Here is a 20,430-nt window from a genome sequence, read left to right as displayed (position 1 = left end):
CCAAATAAATAAATAAATAAATAAATAAATAGAACGTTGTGTCTTTTATCTGAGGAAAATGGTCTTTTAGCAAATCAAAATATGTTCTGTGAACTGGAATACATTCACTATTTCAGGGAAATTAAATCCACATTTCAGGTTTTCTATCTGATCTGGGGGGATGACCCCTTTTGCTCTCTCTCTGTCTCTCTCTGTCTCTCTCTCTCTGTCTCTCTCCAGTAAGATCTCCTGAGGCCCCATGAAAACTATTTTCATTATTCTGGACGCTACTTAACAGTAGTATTGTTATGACTTCTTTGACTGTCCCTGGGGACAACAACTGATACAATTCTCCTTCCTGCTGTTTTCACCTTTCAGTGGTATTGTTCAGTCTGGCCTCTGTTAGTGGAAAGCCTATTCCCAGATCAAGTATGAGACCCTCTAAACCAAGATCAACTAAATCAATAACTATGACGTACTGAACGTGTCCTACAGGTTTACAACTACACTAGGTACTGTGAGGCCCTGAAAGTGAAAGTAAGTCCTGGTCATTGGAATTTTATAAAAAAAAAAAAATCAGAAGCCAGATGGTGATATTTCTGAAAACTTTAACTTTAAAAACAATCATCTAAAAATTCCCTTATCGTTCAACTGTTGACCAGCATTATCACAAATCCTTAAATCCCATGGATTTATTTTCATTCAAACTACCATGATGCTTCATTCCATGATTTTAGCAAAGATTACTGTCAGCTTTGTTGGTTGGTTGGTTGGTTTCTCTGTATACAATATTACCACGTGTCAGGGCTGAAGAAACTCCATTATGATGTGTTTAGATAAAATTAGATTGGAAAACAACAATAAAGGTACTTCTTTTGTCAATAACTGAGCTTATGTCTATGTGCATTTATAAAGAAGACATTTTTGTGCATTTAATTTTATTAGAACACTGAAATCAGGCATTTTTAATGGAATTTTTTATTTTAATAAATCAGATTTGCCTAAATCCTTATAAATATCTATACCTTGAATAGAAACATAAATTAAAGAATGAATTCCTGAGCATCTCACCCATTTCTTATCTTATTTTTTAAAATTTGTTTATTTATTTTGAGAGAGAAAGAGAGAGAGCACGCCTGCAAGCCAGCAGGGGAGGGGCAGAGAGAGAGAGAGAGAGAGAATCCCAGGCAGACTCTGACAGCATGGAGCCTGATGCAGGGCTTGATCCCACGACCATGAAATCATGACCTATAGAAATCTAGAGTCAGAGGCCTCAACTGACTGAGCCACCCAGGTGCCCCTCCTATCACTTTACCTTTCTTCCATTCCTGAATAAATGGCCCTTTGATGCTTAAGAATGAATAAAGCTCAGGGGCGCCTGGGTGACTCAGTCAGTTAAGTATCTGACTTTCGCTCAGGTCATGATCTCGTAGCTCCTGAGTTTGAGCCCCACATTGGGCTCTGTGCTGACAGTATGGAGCCTGCTTGGGATTCTCTCTCTCTCTGTCTCTCTCTCTCTCTCTTCCCCCCTCTCCCTGCCCCTCCTCATGCTTTCTCTTTGTCTCAAAATAAATTAAAATATTTAAAAATAATGCATACAGCTATGGGGCGTGTCAGTGGCTCGGCCGGTTAAGCTCATGTCTCGATCCCAGGTTCTTGAGATCAAGCCCCACGTGCAGCCCAGCATGGAGCCCCATGTCGGGCTTGGAGCCTGCTTAAGATCCCCCCTCTCTACCCCTCCCCTACTAGCTGTCTCTCTCTCTCTCTGTCAAATAAAGAAATAAATAAATACAGCTCTATCCTTGAGGCAATTTTTCATGGAATAAAATACATATTAATTTCTTTGTCTTCAATAAATACCAAGTGTATGTAATCTGAAATTTACAGAAGAAAAAAATTAGGTCTCATTTTATTGATAATTAGTACATTCTTTTTAAAAGAATCTGTCACAGGGGCCCCTGGGTGGCGCAGTCGGTTAAGCGTCCGACTTCAGCCAGGTCACGATCTCGCGGTCCGTGAGTTCGAGCCCCACATCAGGCTCTGGACTGATGGCTCAGAGCCTGGAGCCTGTTTCCGATTCTGTGTCTCCCTCTCTCTCTGCCCCTCCCCCGTTCATGCTCTGTCTCTCTCTGTCCCAAAAATAAATAAACGTTGAAAAAAAAAATAAAGAAAGAAAATAATCTGTCACAGAAATTATAGTCAAAACCCCAACTTGTACTTTTACGAAAGAGAAGGGACATATTTACGGATCCAGGAAACAAAGTTTGACACTCTTGTGTAAACACCAGGGAAGTCTGGTCTTCCACATCCATGTCCCCAGCTAACGATGCCAGTCAAAATCCATTTTCCATCACTTTTTCTTCGACAAGATAAAGGTCCACCCGAATCTCCCTACATGAGAAAATAATATAAGTACGAAGCGCATATGTCCCATGATCATCAATTTTGTCATTGATACGTCTAATGGACTGTATTCAAAACTCTTCGTTTCGGAAAGTTTTCACTTGGTTAATTATTACATAGTTTGGGGAAGAGTCAGGAAATAACGTGAAGCTGCTAATGTCATTCTGGAATTATTCTCCCTAAAATCAAACACTGCATTTACTGTAAGAAACTTAAATCTTTAGGCCAAGAATATCTTTAGAATTTTCTTAAGAGCAGGGGTGGGCGCCTCGGTGTCGTGAAATGGAGCCCTGTGTTAAGCTCTGTGCTGGACGGGGAGTCTGCTTAAGATTCTCTCCCTCTCCCTCTGCCCCTTCCCTGTTCTCTCTCTCTCTCTCAAGAAAAACCAAATTAATTAAAAAAAATTTTTTTTTGTAGGGGAAACAACTCTCACATACTCCAAAGAACAAACAAACCTCAATAGTCGTGGAAATAGCTTTAGTAGCAGCAGCAGCAGCAGCAGTCATTGTAGTAACGTAATAATGGCTAACGTTTATTTAGAGTAACGTGCCAAGCACTACGTTTGGTCATTTAGCCCTGACAGCAACCTCGTGAGCCATGGCTATCTTGGGAAGTGGACCTCTGCCTCTGGGCCATGAAAATCCATGGTTAGCTGGTGATTCTGACAATGAAAGACGAAGAGGTCCTGTCTGGTTAGCTAAGCCCCACGACCCGAGGCAAAACTCTAAGGAACACTGGCCCTCAGCCCTCGCAGACAAATCGCCCCCATTTGAGAGTCCCTTCTGATATCTCAACTCCACAAAGCAAAGACCAAAATAAGTCAAAGTTTAAACACCATTCCTACAGTATCCATCCTTTAAATTATGACATCTGGGTGGGGCGCCTGGGTGGCGCAGTCGGTTAAGCATCCGACTTCAGCCAGGTCACGATCTCGCGGTCCGTGAGTTCGAGCCCCGCGTCAGGCTCTGGGCTGATGGCTCAGAGCCTGGAGCCTGTTTCCGATTCTGTGTCTCCCTCTCTCTCTGCCCCTCCCCCGTTCATGCTCTGTCTCTCTCTGTCCCAAAAATAAACGTTGAAAAAAAATTTTTTAAATTATGACGTCTGGGCTTAATTTGTGTAGTCTGGAGGACAGGCAAAGTTGCAACTCAGCCAGAAGCAAAGACAAAAAAGCATTCCAACTTCACCCCTGAATCCCACCCCCTAATTCTAGCCGTGATTAGGTCAATTCTGACTAGTAGGGAAAGTGGGCTGTTTTTATTTTAATTGTCACCGTATCAACTCTACTCAGTCTAATTTAACCTGTAAGCTCTGGTGGCCTGTGGAACAGGTCATATCAGGAAGCAGCCAAAACACAGCAGCTTTAGCATTAGAGAGAGAAGGGTTCACATTCCAGCTCAGGCCTTTGCTTACCAGCTGTGTGACCTTGGGTAATTTTCTCACCCTCTCTGTGCTCCAGCTTCCTCTACTGTACAATGGGCATGAAAGAATGATTTGAATGGATTTATGTAAAGGATCTAGCACAGTGCTTGCCACAAAAAAAAGGAGCTCAGGAGGCAAATTCATTATTATAATAAGATGAGTTTTTGTGGCCTGACGGCTAAGGTCGTGGAGAGACGTAGGAACGGCTGCCACCACCCTCTTCATCCTTTGACCCAGCTGTACACTTTCTGGCAATCGTATAGCTCCACATCTGTGTAGATTGGAATCTGAGACTCAGAGAAACGTCTCTGTGAAGATGAACTCCTACTTTGCCACCTAACCAGAGGCAGACAAATGAATGGCCTCTGTCACCTCTCCTGCCCCTCTTTCCCATCCCCCCGCCTATGCATCAATGGAGCAAGTGAATAAAACCCTGGAATGTTAGAAGGTAAGTGGCCCTTAAGGACCCTAAAACACCGCGAGCCATCGAGGGAGCGTGAGGCAGAGAGAGGGAGAACTGCTTTGTTGTTTAGTTTTCGGTTATAAGAAAATAAATCACGGCAGAATGATAAATCCTAACCTCATTTTCTAAATGTTGCAGGAAAATACACAGGAACTAGAAAACTGAGTTTTCTAGACCTAATCATTTAACCACGTTTCCCTGATCTTAGCCAACGAGATTATAATTAATATCTGAATTAAGGGACATACCTGCCCTAGCTCTTTCCCCGTGTCACGTAAATGAAACGTGAAAGCATTTGTGGAAAGTGCAACCTCTTAGGCACAAGAAAGGTAACATGGCTTACCCTGCAGGCATCTCTCTTGCCTGACATGACGCCCGCACAGAGCATCCGCGAAGTGATGATCCCATAGGTGGAAACACAGAGCGTTTGGTCAATGAGCTCCACCTCCGCTTGCTGCAAAACAGGGGAGCCTTTATTGTCTGGAAAACACATTGGAAGTGGAAATCATGGTGATGATTACAGTTATTCAGGGTTTTATCAGACCATTTATTCACATTATCTCCTTTTATCCTCACGGCGATTCTTTACATAAATTCTTTTATACGCCCCATTTTTGCTGAGGAAGAAAGAGAGGGACTGGGCCAATGGCACACAACTAGGAGGTAACAGGCCAGGATTCTGACCCAAGGTCTGACTCCATCATCTGCGCCCCTGAACCACGTACTTCCTGCTTTCGGTAGAACTGTGAGTCACAGCAGTTACCAATACTCGCCAGGCGAGAGGCCCACCCCTTAAGTGGAGCAACATAAACTGTTCTATGGGAGACTCCCGGGAACCATAAATCACATCAGTTTGGCTATAGCCCTTTCACTTCCTTTTTAACCTGTCTAAGATGATTCAGAAAAATAAACATGGGCACACTCACGCTTATAAAGAAAATGTCTCATGATAAGCTGGTTGAATAGACTCTTTCCTCCTGCGGTACAGAATAATATGGTTGAGGCCCTGAGCACAGTCCTGATAGGTTGTAGGTGTTCGAGCCAGAGTTAGCTGCCCTCCCTCATTAGGACCCTGAGATCCCAGCAGGCTACTGTGACCACATTAACTAAATGAAGGCAGTTGAGCCCTTGAGAAGCTGCCCACAGTGCATCTTTGGAGAGTGTCAAGACAAGGCCAAGGGTAAGATCCAACATTTGGAAATGGCTGCCTAGGAATCAGATGTGTGGGAGATAAGGGAAAGCGTCAGCACTAACCTCTGGGGAGGTGCTCACAAAGCTGTGGCTTCTTCCCCTCACTACATATTCAGAATCAACCATAAAGCCTAGACCACGAGAAGCCTTGGCCAGAGCAGATGCAGGGACTTTCCTACCAGTCTGACCTTTGTGCATAATGATAAAGATGCCTGCTCCAGGGAAGGAATTGTAAAGAGGCAGACCCTCTGGGTGGACCGATTCTAGGCTGATGTAACCCTCAGGACCGAATGTGCCGTCTGGGGAGCTGAAGGCAGGCTGGGTTTCAGCCCTGACTCTCATCTACCTGGAAGGCTTACCTTTGTGAAGGACATATTTGCATAGTCCTCAAGATAGTCCTCCGTGAGTTGACACAATAGGGTGGAGGGAGGGTGGAGGTGTGGGTGTGGGTGTCCTTCTCTTCTTTAAGAAAAGGAATCACTTCTTTGGATGAAAGGGAACCTCAAGGTAAAGAGGAGTTGCTCTTCTGTAGTGGAAAACCTAACAAACCCCTCAAAGTTTGAAAAGGACCCATGTTATCGATCCAATCTTGCCTTGTTTATAGACCACCCCCCTCATGAGGTGGGTCTTGCTTCTTTTGGGGATAAGGGAAGAATATCACCAAAAAGGAATAGTAACACCTTCCTCCATTCTACTTCTCAGAATCATCAGGAGGCTCAAGTGAGACCATATACAAAAACCGTCTCCGTGGAGCACCTGGGTGGCTCAGTCAGTTAAGCGTCTGACTCTTGATCTCAGCTCAGGTCGTGATCTCATGGTTCATGGGTTCGAGCCTCGCATCGAGCTCTGCACTCATGGCGAGGAGCCTGCATGGGGTTCTGTCTCTCCTCTCTGTCCCTCACCTGCTTGTGTTTTCTCTCTCTCTCTCTCAAAATAAATAAATAAACTTTATTAAAAAAAAAAAAAAAAACTCTCTGTGAACCCCATAGCACTACATCAGCAAAAGTTAGTATTATCTGGAAGGGGAGGGTATGACCATTCATTCATACACACACCTGCTTCGTGCCTTCGGCCCCAGCCAGTTACCCAGCACTTCTCCCCACCGCGCACTTTCTGGCCAGCAGGAGGAATGCATATTGGCTGAATGAGTTGTTTCAGGGTCTCAGGCCAGGCCGTACTGAGCTGTAGCAGGGCAATATCATAGTCGAAGGTCTGACTATTATAGTACTCATGGACCACGATTCTCTTCACCGGGGAGACAAACTTGGCATTCCCCTGCACATACATCCCAAGGTGAGCAGTCCATGGCGTGGGGTCTGACAGCCTGGTGGGAAAGGAATGGAGCACGAAGTCAGTGGCTTGAAGAGCCATACATGGTTTGGATAGAAGCCACCTGCAGACAGATGAGGGCTGAGGAAAGGAGGCCTGCCTTTGAGTTCCTACTGTAGTCCCTGGCCCTGTCCACCGACATGGTGAAAAGCACAACTTTTCTCAGCCTCCCTGGTCTCCTAGTAAAACAAGAGATGAAGTAAGATGTCACAGGGGTGGTGCATGGTCTCTGTATTCCAGACAATCCCCTCACTCATCCTAAGAAATTGCTGGAAATTCTGTTGTTGCCCCTGATATCTCATGAACCGCACACAGGTCAAGAATGTGAGTGATTGGAATTAATTTGTGACATTCTTCCTCTTCATGCTGACAAAGGCATTTGATGGGGACAGACAGGGCCCGTAAGACAGCCGTCTGGGGATCTTTTTGCCAAATTCAAATGATATGAATTCCAAAATAGTTTAGAAATCAAAGTGCTATAAGCAGGAATGTAATGAAATTCCTTCTTGTCATCTGCCAGAAGCCTTAAAGGTCACTGCTATAACTGCTCAAGCATGGCCATTCCCAAGGGGCCCCACTCTTTGTCAGCCCTTCCAGAATTCGAATTCTGAACAAATTCACCTGCACTTACCTTTAAAAACCTTCATGGCTGGTATGAGGGAGACAAGAGACAGGAGGGTTATTGTGTAGGATGACTTTCACTATCACTAATGGAATCACTGCTGTCTCTTGGCGCAACGGAATCTTTTTCTGCATGGGGGCCATTGTATATGCTGACTACAGTACATATTAATATACTCTTGTCATCTACCGTATTTAATGTAACTGGCAATAAGGCAGCAGAGGAAAGGGTCTATATCTGCAGGCAGCCTGGCCTAGAATGAAGCAAAGCATTCTCAAGCTTCCTCTTGTATGCAAAAGCAAAGGACTGTCCACAGGTGTTTTGAAGTGACAAAAAAATACACCAGTGCCAGTTGTGGGCACCGTCCAACGTTCTGAAAAATCACTGTTTTCTACCAAACACCTCAGCCTGAGACGGAGCATCTGAGCCTGGGAGATGATTACCCACAATCCCACAGAGAAAGAGGGAGGCAGAGAGAAAAAAAACCATTGGCTCAGTTGTGATCATGTGATGTTTGGCATCACGTACTACTCACTACTCATATTGCGAGACATTGCTCATTTATCAAGTTACAATTTATTAGAGGGCCACCTGGGTGGCTCAGTTGGTTAAGTGCCCGACTTCATCTCAGGTCATGATCTCGAGGTTCATGAGTTTCAGCCCTGCATTGGGCTGTCAGGGCAGAGCCCGCTTGGGATTCTCTGCCCCCTTCTCTCTCTGCCCCACCCCTGCTCATGCGCAAGTTCTCAAGCTCGTGCTCTCTCTCTCTCTCTCTCTCTCTCTCTCAAAAATCAATAAACATTAGGGGAACCCGGGTGACTCAGTCGGTTAAGCATCCAACTTCAGCTCAGCTCATGAGCTCATGGTTCGTCAGTTTGACCCCGCATCGGGCTCTGTGCTCAGAGCCTGGAGCCTGCTTCAGATTCTGTGTCTCCCTCTCTCTGCCTCTCCCCTACTCATGCTCTGTCTCTCTTTCTCAAATATAAATAAACATTAAAAATTTTTTCTAAAAACAAATAGACATTAAAAAAATTTTAATGGTAAATCAAAAAAAAATTCTTAGAAATGTTTTCTTGTCTTGCAGAACACTTGCAGAGCAAGTTACCCGCCATCCAAGGTTTTACTGTATTTGGTCTTCATCTCATTTTGGCACAGAACTAAAAACCCTTGGAGTTTCCTAAGTGACTAGAGTCACAAAGCTGTCTTTTGTTACGCTGTTACGTTAATGAGTGACTTTTGGACCCCACCTTAAGGCTGGGGGCTGGTTGCCAGGAGAACCAACACTGTGATTGAGGGTTGGAGCCTTCAGTCCCACTTGCTGACCTCTGAGGAGGGGAGAGGAGCTGGAGGTGGAATCCATCGCCAATGGCCAACGGTTTAGTCAATCGTGCCTTTGTAATGAACCCAAAAGGACAGGGTTCAGAGAGCTTCCGGGTTGGTGAACGCGTGGAGATTCAGGGAGAGCGGTGCACCTGGAGGGGGCGTGAAAGCTCCTTGCCCTTTCCCTAAACCTTGCCCTGTGCCTCTCTTCCAACCTGCTTGTTCCTGAACTATACCCTTTTACAATAAACCAGTGATCTAGAAAGTAAAATGTTCCTCTGAGTTCTATGAACTGCTCTAGCAAATCAATCAAACCGAGGAACGGATGGTTGGAGTCACCAATCTATAGCCAGTGGGCCAGAAGGATTGGTGACAGCCTGGACTTACCACTGGCTGAAGTAGGGAAGGAAGGACAGTCTTCCAGGTCCTACCAGGTTTAATCTGACCCTATCTAACACGTAGATAGGGTCAAACTTGAGTCAAATTGTAAGACAGTCAACTGGTGTCAGAGAATTGCTTGGTGGTGTGGGAACCCTCCTGCCAACCACCACATTGGAAATTGGGTGCAGAATCTCTACTGTTCCACTCTAAATACAAGTCCGGTGCCCATTCCCCACTCCTACACACACACACACACACACACACACACACACACACACACCATTTGAACTAATGGAATGTCTCCAAGGGCAGCTTCCTTCCACAACTTGAGGGCAGATGCGTGGTCTGTGATGAGAGAGGGTGCCATCATAGAGTAAGAATTGAGATACCCTACCTGTTTCCATGGAAACAATGGGCCGCAGAAAGAAGCCACTCCCTGGAGATGACCGAGGCTCCGCAGTAGGCAGATCCCACAAAGTGGAGGCTGACCTGCCAAGGCCAACCCCCTTCCTGGGTGTCGGTTCCCCCAATGATGCGGTGGTGGGTGGAGAGACTCCTGCTACAGCCTTTAGGAAAGAAGGCTCACATGATTTTAAAGCAGACTTGGAAGAAACACTGGAAACTAATCCAGGTTTCAAGCTACATTGGGAACTGACATACCAGGCAAGCAACTTGAAACCTCTTGTTTATCTAGAGAAAAGGCACCAATAAACCACTCGCTCCGAAAACAGGCCAGGACTGAGAGTCTCCATATAATAAAGCGCATGACAGGAGGAGGGGACTTATTAGCAACAGATGCCCTGATATGAACAGTAGCTTTTTATTAGAGAGGAAAAGATTAGTTTGAAAAGCAATAGAATTTGAGAGCGTCTTTGGAGTGGTGCTGATTTGAGAGGAAGCATTTGAGAGAGAATTTCTAAGTCCAAGACAAATGAAAATGTACTAAGAAAAACTAGTTATCAGAGCAATTATTTTCCAGTGTAAATAGTATTGACAACAATGCATAGTTAACAAGTTGCCACCTGGACAATTAGAGACCACATAACATGTCGCAGATTACAGTTCTCAGGTGATAGTTAAAGAAAGAAGCAGCCCTTGGCATTGATCATAACATAAGGCCTAAATAACAGTCATCTGCTGTGTTCCCATATCTGTATCTTTTCTAATGGATTTTTTTTTTTATTTACGAACTTCTCCCTTAATTAGAATTATTAGAATGTGGAAGTTCTCATTACAAACATCAGGTGCTTTAATGCTTGTTATCAAAAAAGCAGATAGAATCCATTCTAGAACTTTTTTTAGCTTATTTATTTATTTATTTATTTAGAGAGTATGTGAGAGAGCATTTGCGAGTGGGGCAGGGACAGTGGGGGAGAGAAAGAGAGAGAGAATCCCAAACAGGCTATGTGCTGTCTGAGCAGAGCCTGATGTGGGGCTCGATCCCACAAACCGTGAGATCATGACCTGAGCCAAAATCAAGAGTCTGAGGCTTCGCCGACTAAGCCACCTAGGCACCCCCAGAATTTTTAATTTTGAGAAACCATTTCAGATGCAGTTCACCAATATTTACTATTCTTCCCTGAACCCGTGGCAACTTTTGCCAGGGCGATTTACACTAAGAAGGGAATGCAAATGAAAAACTGGTGAACTGAGGAAGGAATACAGGGAGTCAGAAGGAACATATTTCTACTCACTGCAGCCTTGTTCATCGCTTCCATCTGGGCAGTCCACAGTCCCATCACATTGTGCGTTTTGTTTCCTGAAGCAAATATCATTGCCACACTTAAAAGTTCTGTTGTTACATGGAATGCCTAAAAAATGAACAGAAGAGGGAAGAAGTTTTTCCTGCCCAGAAACAGACTTGATTGAATGACACTCAGCTCCATCCTGCAAGAGTGGTGTAGACATAGCATCGGTATTTGTTGCTCCGGGAAGCCTGGCTGAGGGCGATGCAGCAACCTTAACCGTGACCAGTCCCCTCACCTCAGTAGAAGAAGGCAGGTGCACCTGTTGAGAAGCAATCAGATGGTCTCTCCTTTCTTCCACTAGAGGTGAGATGAAAAGAAGGTCGCTATATCGGTAGCTTTAGGCCACGGCCTCTTTGCTATTAATTATTTTGTCTTGGGGCGCTTGGGTGGCTCAATCGGTTGAGCATCTGACATCGGCTCAGGTCATGATCTCATGTTTCATGGGTTCAAGTCCTGCGTCGGGCTCTGTGCTGACAGCTCAGAGCCCGGAGCCTGCTTCAGATTCTGTGTCTCCCTCTCACACTCTGCCCCTCCCCCGCTTGCACTCTGTCTCTCTCTCTCTCAAACATAAATATTAAGAAAAAAAAGTTACTTTGTCTTGTACTCCAAGAAAAGTTGGAACAAAAATCAATACCATATTCAATCCTTTTATACCAGTAGGGGGGAAAATGGGCGGGCTCTGTGAATCACAGCACATTTATTCACATCCCCTGTGGTATGTGTTTCTGTAGGGGCTAGAATAGGACATGTCCTATCATGGTACCTGGCAAGTCCCACCATATCACATCCTCAGGATCTGTTAGTCTCGAACAGCATTAAAAGCAAGTAAGCAATGAAAATCTTCCAGTATTCACATGGACACATACACACACAATACACATACTCCACCCAAGTTAGAGTGACCAACCGTCCCCTTTATCCTGGGGCCAAAAGGATTCCTCGGGAGCAGGGGAAGTCCTGGGAAAATTGGGGCAAGTCAGTTGCCCAACCCTGCAGAGGTATTTCGGTTCTGACTTAGAAGAATGTACAGGAAACACATCAAAGTGCAGAGGACGCTCCCTCACTTTGAGTGCAGTTCTGCTCATCCCGGCCATCCTCACAGTCCCTGAAGCCGTCACAGACCAGAGGGCCATGCTGCCTGAGGGAGCTGGTGTTGCAAGCAGGTTTAAGAGTCACTGGAATGAGAACAGACAGAAAGCTCATGAGCCTGAAACATCAGCCGGCCTCTGAGACCCAGCAGCGCCCCTCCGACGCGGCAGATGGTTAAGATGACTTACATAAAATAAAAAGCGTGTTTTCGTCAAACTGACACCTGCATGAGAAAAGCAGAGGTTGAAACTTTGCTGTAATTCCCAGTGCTTTGAGATTGTCAAATCGGATTTTTGCTTTTGCATAAATCTATTAAACTCTGGCAATTTGTTTACCTAATTACAATTAAATGCATCGTGAGATTTTCCTTGAAGGAAAACAAAAAGTCATAAGCTGTTATCTAAATGGAACTTCTCTACCTTTCTAAACAAAATGGGAGTGTCCTTAGATTGAGGGTTTTTGTTGTGTTCATCTCTGCACCTCAAGTCCCTGAGTACAAAGTAGGTGCTCATTAAAGGTTTGCTACCTAGATTAACAAATGTGAGATCTTAAAAGACTGTGTGTAAGGAAAACTCTTGTTAAAATCATTTTGCCCTGGGGCACCTGGGTGGCTCAGTCAGTTGAGCATCTGACTTTTGATTTCCATCGTTGATTTCAGCTCAGGTCATGACTCTGGGGAGTCATGAGCGTCGAGCCTGCTTAAGATTCTCTCTCTCTCTCTCTCTCTCTCTCTCTCTCTCTGTCTCTCTGTCTCTAACCCTCCCCTGCTCATGCTTTCTCTCGCTGTCTCTAAAATTAAAAACAAAAAAACTGATTTTGCCCCAAGGAATCCATTTCCTGAATTAGGAAACAGCATTGTAAATTTACCACAAATGTTCTTTGGAATATTTTCATGAACTGCCTTTGGACAAGTGACAGGCACAGTTATATTAGCAAGCACTCTTTGAAGGTATGATTCCTTAGACATTTCTGGTTTTGTGAAGAGTGATCATTTTTGTTATCTGCTCCTGTTTCTCCAGCGGCATCTCTTGTTGGGGGCTGAGGGTAGCAAAGGTTTGATATTGCTACCCTGAAATAGCTCACTGAGCTTCCAGGAGTACCTAGCTGACTCCTAGAGAATTGTTTCCAAAATGGCACAATGATAAATAATCATTGCGATGATTATGATAATCACATGTGATAAATGATTACCAGAAACAGTCCTTCTTATAAAGTAACAATAATCACTTTTGTTTGGAGCATCATAGCAGGAAATGATAATAGTGTAAAAAATACCAGCAACCTCAGTCACTGTATAATGGCCAGTATTTATTTTCTTAAACAACAGAAAATGCAGTAGATTGAAAAGGTCAATGAGCCATAAGTTAAGAGATTTTTATTCTGTTTTGCCAAAAACAAAATAAAGGTGTGGAACCATAGGTTATTTTTCATGACTAGAATTGTTTTCAGTTAGTTATGTTATATTAACCATAACATTTCTCCAAGAATATGAAAGAAATTAAATAGCTTCACACATTGTATTTGAAGAAATTAAATAGCATCACAATTGTATTTGAATTAAACTCCAGATCTTTAGGAGAAAGTGTTGCCAATCGTGTCATATGGTCCAGTGAACTATCCTCTCCATATTCTCCCTGAAACCGGAGGTAGACTCAAGAATGATGTGCAAATAGTAATGAAAAACCAGAAGGAGAATCTCTATCCAAAATAAGAATATCCAATACCCCACCCTTTAGTCATTGCAGATGCAATGTTGATGCAAACTACACTGGTAATTATAGCAATAATAATAATTCTTTCATTCACAATGACTATGTTCCATAAATGAACATGCTCAAGGAGTTTACTCTCTGCAGATTCTGAGCTTCTCTCTAGATAAAAGATCTATTCTTTAAAATAGGATAGTTAGTTTAAGATTGTGGTTGGTTGCATTATTAGCCACAAATTCTCACTCCCTGTGGTAGTATTATACACTCCCAATCCTTGCCATGCCCCCAGAGTGTGCAGTATAAACTTCCTTGACCCTTGACTATGGCCTTAGCTATATGACTCACTTTGACTGATGGAATATAACATAAGTGATGGTGTGCCAATTCCAAGCCCAGAACCTAAGAAGAACCATGTATTTTTGCACGCCCTTCCTTTACCTCTACCCTGTCATGGCTAGCCCAACAGTTCAACGAGGAAAAGAGCATAAGGAGTAGACCTGACCCCAACCTGGAAAGAACCATGTTTATGGGGATCTGCTGCTTAAAGCAGAGCCACCCAGCTGAGCCCAGGCTAGATGTGTCATATCTTAAACAACCCTTGGATGCATGGCCCAGAATAAATGGTTGTTGTAAGCCACTGAGTTTTGGGGTCGCTTGTTATGCAGCAATAGATAACAGCTACAAAGACCCATATATATGCTGGTAGATACCACGGCCCAGAAAAGTTATTTCTTCATAAGAAAGCCATAGTAAATTTTGAATACCCACCACAGAAAAGCTCATCACTTTCATCAAAGCAGTCATTTACTCCATCACATCGCTGGGTCTGAGGGACACACAAACCAGAGGAGCATCTAAAAGATCCAACAGGACAGGCTAGAGATGATAAAACACAGAAAATCTTGTGTGAGTACCTAAAAGTCATCAGACCACACTAAAAAAGAATGACGACATGTTAGGTGATCAAGGAATTGGCAATATAGTGATAGTAATTACACAATTGCTCCATCAGACCAAGCTATAGGTGGTAACTGAAAGACGAAAAAGATGAATTTAGGAGAGCAAAGAAAGTAAACTAACCCACCAGAAGCTCTGAGTCGGCATTGCATCCAGGTCACATGTCCAGTCAAACTTCTACTACCTCTTTCATTGACTCAGCAAATCGGCTTTGTCATTGACTTGGAGAAAGTGAAAGCTGGAAGATACTTTAGAGAGTCCAGCATGCTTGATGTGCAGTCTTTAGACTCCCCAGGGAATTATAAATGGCCTTCTGGTGCCTCTGAGTCCCGTACAATCAGATGCATTACTCTGAGGAGTCTGCTTCTAATTCCATTATCAAGCGACTTCTGTCCTCAAATATATTAGTAACCACTGATCTTAGACACATGGACCTACAGAGATTAGCGACTGTCCTTAAAACTCCGGACTCCTGCCTTCTACCTCCCACTCCACTTCAACCAGGCTACTCATCAAAGATCCATTCCCTGCCTGATAAATCCTGGGCTTATAGCTAAATATATTAGGAACAATAAATCCTTCTTCATTGCTATGGTCTGAATGTTTGTGGTCCCCACAAATTCCTATGTTGATAACCCAGTGTCCATTGTGATGATATTAGGAAGTAGGGCCTTAGGGAGGTGATTAAGTGATGAAGGCAGAGGCCTCATCAATAAGATGAATGCCTTTATAAAAAAGGCCCCGCAGAGGTCCCACAAAAGAGGCCCCACAGAGCTCCCACACTGCTTCCGCACATGAGGATACAAGTCTGTGACCCAAAGACAGCCTTCACCTGACCATGCTGGCATCTTGATCTCAGATTTCCAGCCTCCAGAACTGTAAGAAATAAGTTTCTGTTTTTTACAAGCTACCCAGTCTGTGGTAGAATAGCCCAAATTGACGAAGACACTCCCCTTGGGCAAAAGAATGGGGAAAAATGCATGGGCAGGTCGACCACTATCTCATTGGCACAAGATGGAGAGTTTCTAGAAAATATTCATGGTTTGGGGCACCTGGGTGGCTCAGTAGGTTAAGCGTCTGACTTTAGTTCAGGTCATGATCTCGAGGTCCGTGAGTTTGAGCCCTGCGTCAGGCTCTGTGCTGACAGCTCAGAGCCCGGAGCCTGTTTCAGATTCTGTGTCTCCTCTCTCTCTGCCCCTCTCCCACTCACGTTCTGTCTCTCAAAAATAAATAAATGTTTTTAAAAAAATTACAAAACATATATTCATAGTTTGAAGAAACAATTAAAAGTAAGATGGCTCATGGGGCACCTGGGTGGCTCAGTGGGTTAAGCGCCCAACTTCAGCTCAGGTCATGATCTCGCAGTTCACAAGTTCGAGCCTTGCATGTTGACAGCTCATAGCCTGGAGCCTGCTTCAGATTCTGTGTCTCCCTCTTTCTCTGCCTCTCCCCTGCTCATGCTCTCTCTCTCTTTCAAAAATAAATAAACATTAAAAATTAAAATAGATAAAATGGCTCACTATTCACCTAAATTCTTGCTGAAAATTGTAATATTCTGATATTCAGAAGTGTAATACTTCAGATCCAGAAGCAGGTATATTGGCAAAGAAGAAAGGTTCTAAATGAGCTTTCTGTCAGTCTTATCCTTATGCCCTTCTAAATGGTTAGCCCTTACTTGCCCCCTTTTAAAATGGGTGGAGAATTTCCTGAGTCAATATCTACTCTCTCCAGCTCTAAAGACTTCCCTCAAACACTGCTTTTCCTACTGGCCACTTCCTGGCTACTGTTCCAGTGGTTTTCGGTGTGAAGGGCAACATTTTGAGGGCTGATCAGCTGTCCCTATGGATCATGGGCCAAAGTGAGTCACAACAGTTGCCCTGTGATCCACCAAATGTTTTATAAACATATTTACAAAGATTTATGAATAGCAAAAATAATAAATCAAGAAATGGATTTGTTCCCATTTGAAAAAAGGAGGGGGGGTGCTCCTGGGTGGCTCATTCCGTTGAGTTTCTGGCTCTTGATTTTGGCTCAGGTCATGATCTTACAGTTCATGAATTCGAGCCCCACATGGGTCTCTTTGTTGATGACGCAGAGCCTGCTTGGAATTCTCTCTCTCCTTTCTCTCTATCTGCCCCTCCCCTGCTTGTGTGCGCATGTGCTCTCTCGCGCTCTCTCTCTCTCTCTCTCAAAATAAATAAACATTAAAAAAAAAGAGATGAGCTTGTCTCATATTTCAGAAATTATGTAAGAAACTATTTTTCAACTGTAACAAATAATTCTATTATTTCTTCTATAATTTAAACTGTAGCAATAATAAATACAGAATTGTATGTATTATTTATTACACATTTTTATATAACACATATTTATAATATATTTATTTATGTATTATTATAAAATATAATAGTAAATAGCAGAAATAAATCCATTTTTAAAGTTTGTTTATTGATTGATTGATAGATTGATTTTGAGAGAAAGAGAGAGTGAGTGGGAGAGGGGCAGAGAGAGAATCCCAAGCAGGCTCCACACTGTCAGTGCAGAACCTGACGTGGGGCTCGGCCCCACGACCCATTAGATCATGACCTGAGCTGAAGTCGGACACTTACCCACCCAAGCGCCCCATAAATAAATGAGTTTTTATTCCATAATTTCTCAAGTTTTAGAGTTATAAAGTATTAGCCTCTGTTTAACCATGTACTAAGATTTTCTAAAGAGCCAATCCCAGGCTTACGTTGACTAATGTTGTAACTGCCATATTCCACCAACAGTGGCTTGTCGGAAAGCCTTGAACTGCAGTGCAGCTGAATGTGAGCGAGCGAGCTGGGCACTCGGAAAATCGTCTGGTGATCCACGTAGGAGCCACAGTACCTGAGGAGACAAGAGTCAGGGAAGAGGGTCTCCCAGCTGCATTTCCACTGACCGCGAACTCACTAATACTTTGGTACTTGGGGCTTCGTAAGCAGAGATGCTTATGGCAGAGCTAACAGTAGTTGTCCATTCTATCTAAGCCTCTGTGATTGGGTAACTTCTGTCCCCTCGATTTTCTACTCTGCTAAATACAGCTGCGGTACTATTGACTGCTACCTGTTGTTTTGCTCACAAACACTTATAAACAGAAGAAGTATGGGTCTTCTCTTTTTTTCTGCATAAATAACCACGTAAGAGTAAGAAGTGGAATCCATGAGCTGAGGCTGAAAATATGCAAAGAATCCCAGAAACACTTAAAGTAAAGCACATGCAATATTTTTTCAAACTAAAGTGAAAACTGAGGTGTGCTCTGAGGCTTGTCGTTGGCAAAATTTCAAAGTAGTAATGTCTGGCTGCAATATTTCCTTACCTTGACTTTTCTTACCTTTTGTCCTAAGAGGAAATGTCTCTCCTGTTAGGAATTCTAATTATATGAACACTGTGGTTAGTAGAACATGAAATATTATTACCCTGGGGGCCTATGATAAGTTAGATCTTTGCTCTGTGTAGGCAAAGTTCTTTCCAGGGTGAAACCTGCAAGGTCGCAAAGGGAAACAGCAAACACACGGGTTGAGGAGTGGAATCTGTGAATGCCAATCACTCCTAGCTGCCAAAACACGTGGGAACCACAAAAGTTCCAGGGATCAGACGCTGGCATTCTGCCGGAGGACCACAGAGGTAACCCATGACTTTAAGGTTCAAAAGAGGAAAGTATTCATTTATATTTCAGGAAGAATCTTTTGCAGTTAGTTAAATTTCAGGCCCTGATGGGCTGGTAGACTAGCTCCTGGAACAGAGGAAGAGATAACAGCCATAGGTAGGTGGTCACTTTGCCAAATGGGAGCCAGGCTCTGATAGGCACCTGGCATCCACGTTAACTTTTTGGGGCCAGATTCTACTCCAGCTGGTCATCTTGGGATCAGATTCCTGTGTTCTGAAAACATGATTATTGTTATTGGTGTCTCATAGTGATTTTATTTGTGCTCTCCATTAGCATTTACTAGAGCTTTCTCGCGAAGATCAATCTTACCGGGATGTTAAGGAGGAGTCAAGGACTCTTTGAACACATGTTTTGGCTGGAGTTTAGAGAGGAACAGTACGGAATGGAGCACAGTGGTAGCTAAGGGAACCAAAGTTAACAACAACAACAAAAAAAGTGAGAAATTGGAGAAACCCAACAAGAGTCAGTTTACAGGTACAGGCACATGACAGGTAAGAAAACCAAGAAGTAAATAAGTGAAGTAACGTGTTAAAGTTCGAAAGAGCAAGAAAGTGGAAGCAGGATTAGGACACAAGTCCCCCTGGTATTAAATCTAAAGATTAACCCTCCCAAGTTTTCTTCATAACTGTCTTGACATTTTTGGGTTGTACTGTTCTGTTCATTTTCTTTTGCTTTGTTTTTTGCTTGTTTCTTGTTTGTTAAGACCATTACATATGATTTTGTTTTGCTTGTAAAAATAAATAAATAAATAAACCCTGGTACTTTCTAGTGCACCAACAGCTTTCCCTTCGTGAACTTTGCTCTGCAAAACTTCATCGAAAGGACATCCATTCCTTTAGGGTCATATGTTGCATTGTAGCTGCCCTGAGCGGCTACACCCTATTCCCATGTTCTCTGAACTCACAATCACTGGGCATCCTGGTGGCGGCATTACTTTTTTCTGCTTCCCCTTTACAAACCCAATGCCTTTAGGCAACTTTTCAGCAAGGTGTCAGAAGTTAGTTCAATTACAGCCTTTCCTTTTTAGATGAAAAGAACTGATAATGGGAAGGGCTGGCATTTTAAATCCTAAGGGTGCAACTAACATCAAAAGAATCTGATAGGATTTCAGCCAGGCAAACTTCAGTCAAACTGAAGAGCCAGCCCTTCAGGGAAAGTATTTAAGCAGAGAGAGTTCTTGATTCTGATTCCTTGTTAGAAAATCCTGCTCATACTTTGACAGCAACCCTTCCTAGGTGGTAGCAGTTGTTACTTAGAAGGAAAAAAAAATAGTATCTAGTTCTGAATTATAGCTCTATCTTACCCATACAACTTTATTAAAGAATTGTAAAGAGTTGTTTTTTCAACCTCTATCTAATTAAGTATCAAAATGCAGCATTCATAAAATTTGGTGGGGGGGGGGGGCATTTTTTATTATTTTTTCCCCATCAAAAGAAATTTCCAAGGCAATTTTTTTTGACACGCGATGTTGCAATAGTTTCAGGTGTATAACATAGTGATTCAACAACTATCCCAAACAATCTCAGTCATCATAATAATGACTAATATTTTCTTTTGGTGTGTGGTATGCATTAGCTCATTGAATCCTTACCAAAAAGATCCCACCTTAACAAGTAAGAATTATTACCTCATTTACAGACTGAAAATCAAAGAGGTTAAGTAATTTGTCCTAGTTAATATAGGTACTAAATTACAGAGCTCAAATTTGAACCCAGGTTTTCTGTCTCCTGCACAATAGACCCTGATTCAAAATCATTTCCAATAGGAATACAAGGCACATCTAATAATGGTCCAAGAATGCTCTTAAATCAGATAGGATATATTCCAGTGAAGGCAGAACCCATGACTGCATAGCACATAATCCGAGCGTCTAAAGGAAATGAAAGCAGGTGGTTCAGGAAAATCATTTAGAAAAGGAAAGTTTCATTCATGGATTAACAGTGAGCAAAGAATTAGCAGGCAAATCCCTTAGGCTAACCTCACAAAAATTCTTCCTTCAAAGTCAACTTAGAAGCTATTCTGCTACAAAGACAGGACATTCTCTATTTTTAAATACAAGACCTAGTACAACTTTAGAAGCAAATAAACAATAAAAATAACTAAGACGCAAATTAAGGGTGAGAGTGAGG

General features: G+C 43.0%; 1 protein-coding gene across 1 annotated transcript in view; it reads right to left on the bottom strand.

The window, feature by feature from the left end:
* Positions 1 to 2,163: 2,163 nt before the first annotated feature.
* Positions 2,164 to 20,430, bottom strand: part of TMPRSS7 (transmembrane serine protease 7) — a 35,629-nt gene continuing 17,362 nt past the window's right edge. Inside the window, exons 9-16 of the mRNA XM_040484481.1 lie at positions 17,345 to 17,481; positions 14,422 to 14,529; positions 11,920 to 12,030; positions 10,802 to 10,918; positions 9,502 to 9,673; positions 6,511 to 6,779; positions 4,608 to 4,744; positions 2,164 to 2,370 (exon numbers count right to left, since the gene is read on the bottom strand). Coding sequence (XP_040340415.1) covers positions 2,200 to 2,370; positions 4,608 to 4,744; positions 6,511 to 6,779; positions 9,502 to 9,673; positions 10,802 to 10,918; positions 11,920 to 12,030; positions 14,422 to 14,529; positions 17,345 to 17,481 — 1,222 coding nt within the window. The 3' untranslated portion in view covers positions 2,164 to 2,199. The remainder of the gene's footprint in view (positions 2,371 to 4,607; positions 4,745 to 6,510; positions 6,780 to 9,501; positions 9,674 to 10,801; positions 10,919 to 11,919; positions 12,031 to 14,421; positions 14,530 to 17,344; positions 17,482 to 20,430) is intronic.

The sequence above is a fragment of the Herpailurus yagouaroundi genome, unplaced genomic scaffold (assembly GCF_014898765.1).
Source record: "Herpailurus yagouaroundi ecotype Mexico unplaced genomic scaffold, PumYag 162, whole genome shotgun sequence".
In the NCBI taxonomy this organism is placed as follows: Eukaryota; Metazoa; Chordata; class Mammalia; order Carnivora; family Felidae; genus Herpailurus; species Herpailurus yagouaroundi.
Note: the sequence above shows the minus strand (reverse complement) of the source record. Positions and strands in the feature narration are given on the sequence as shown.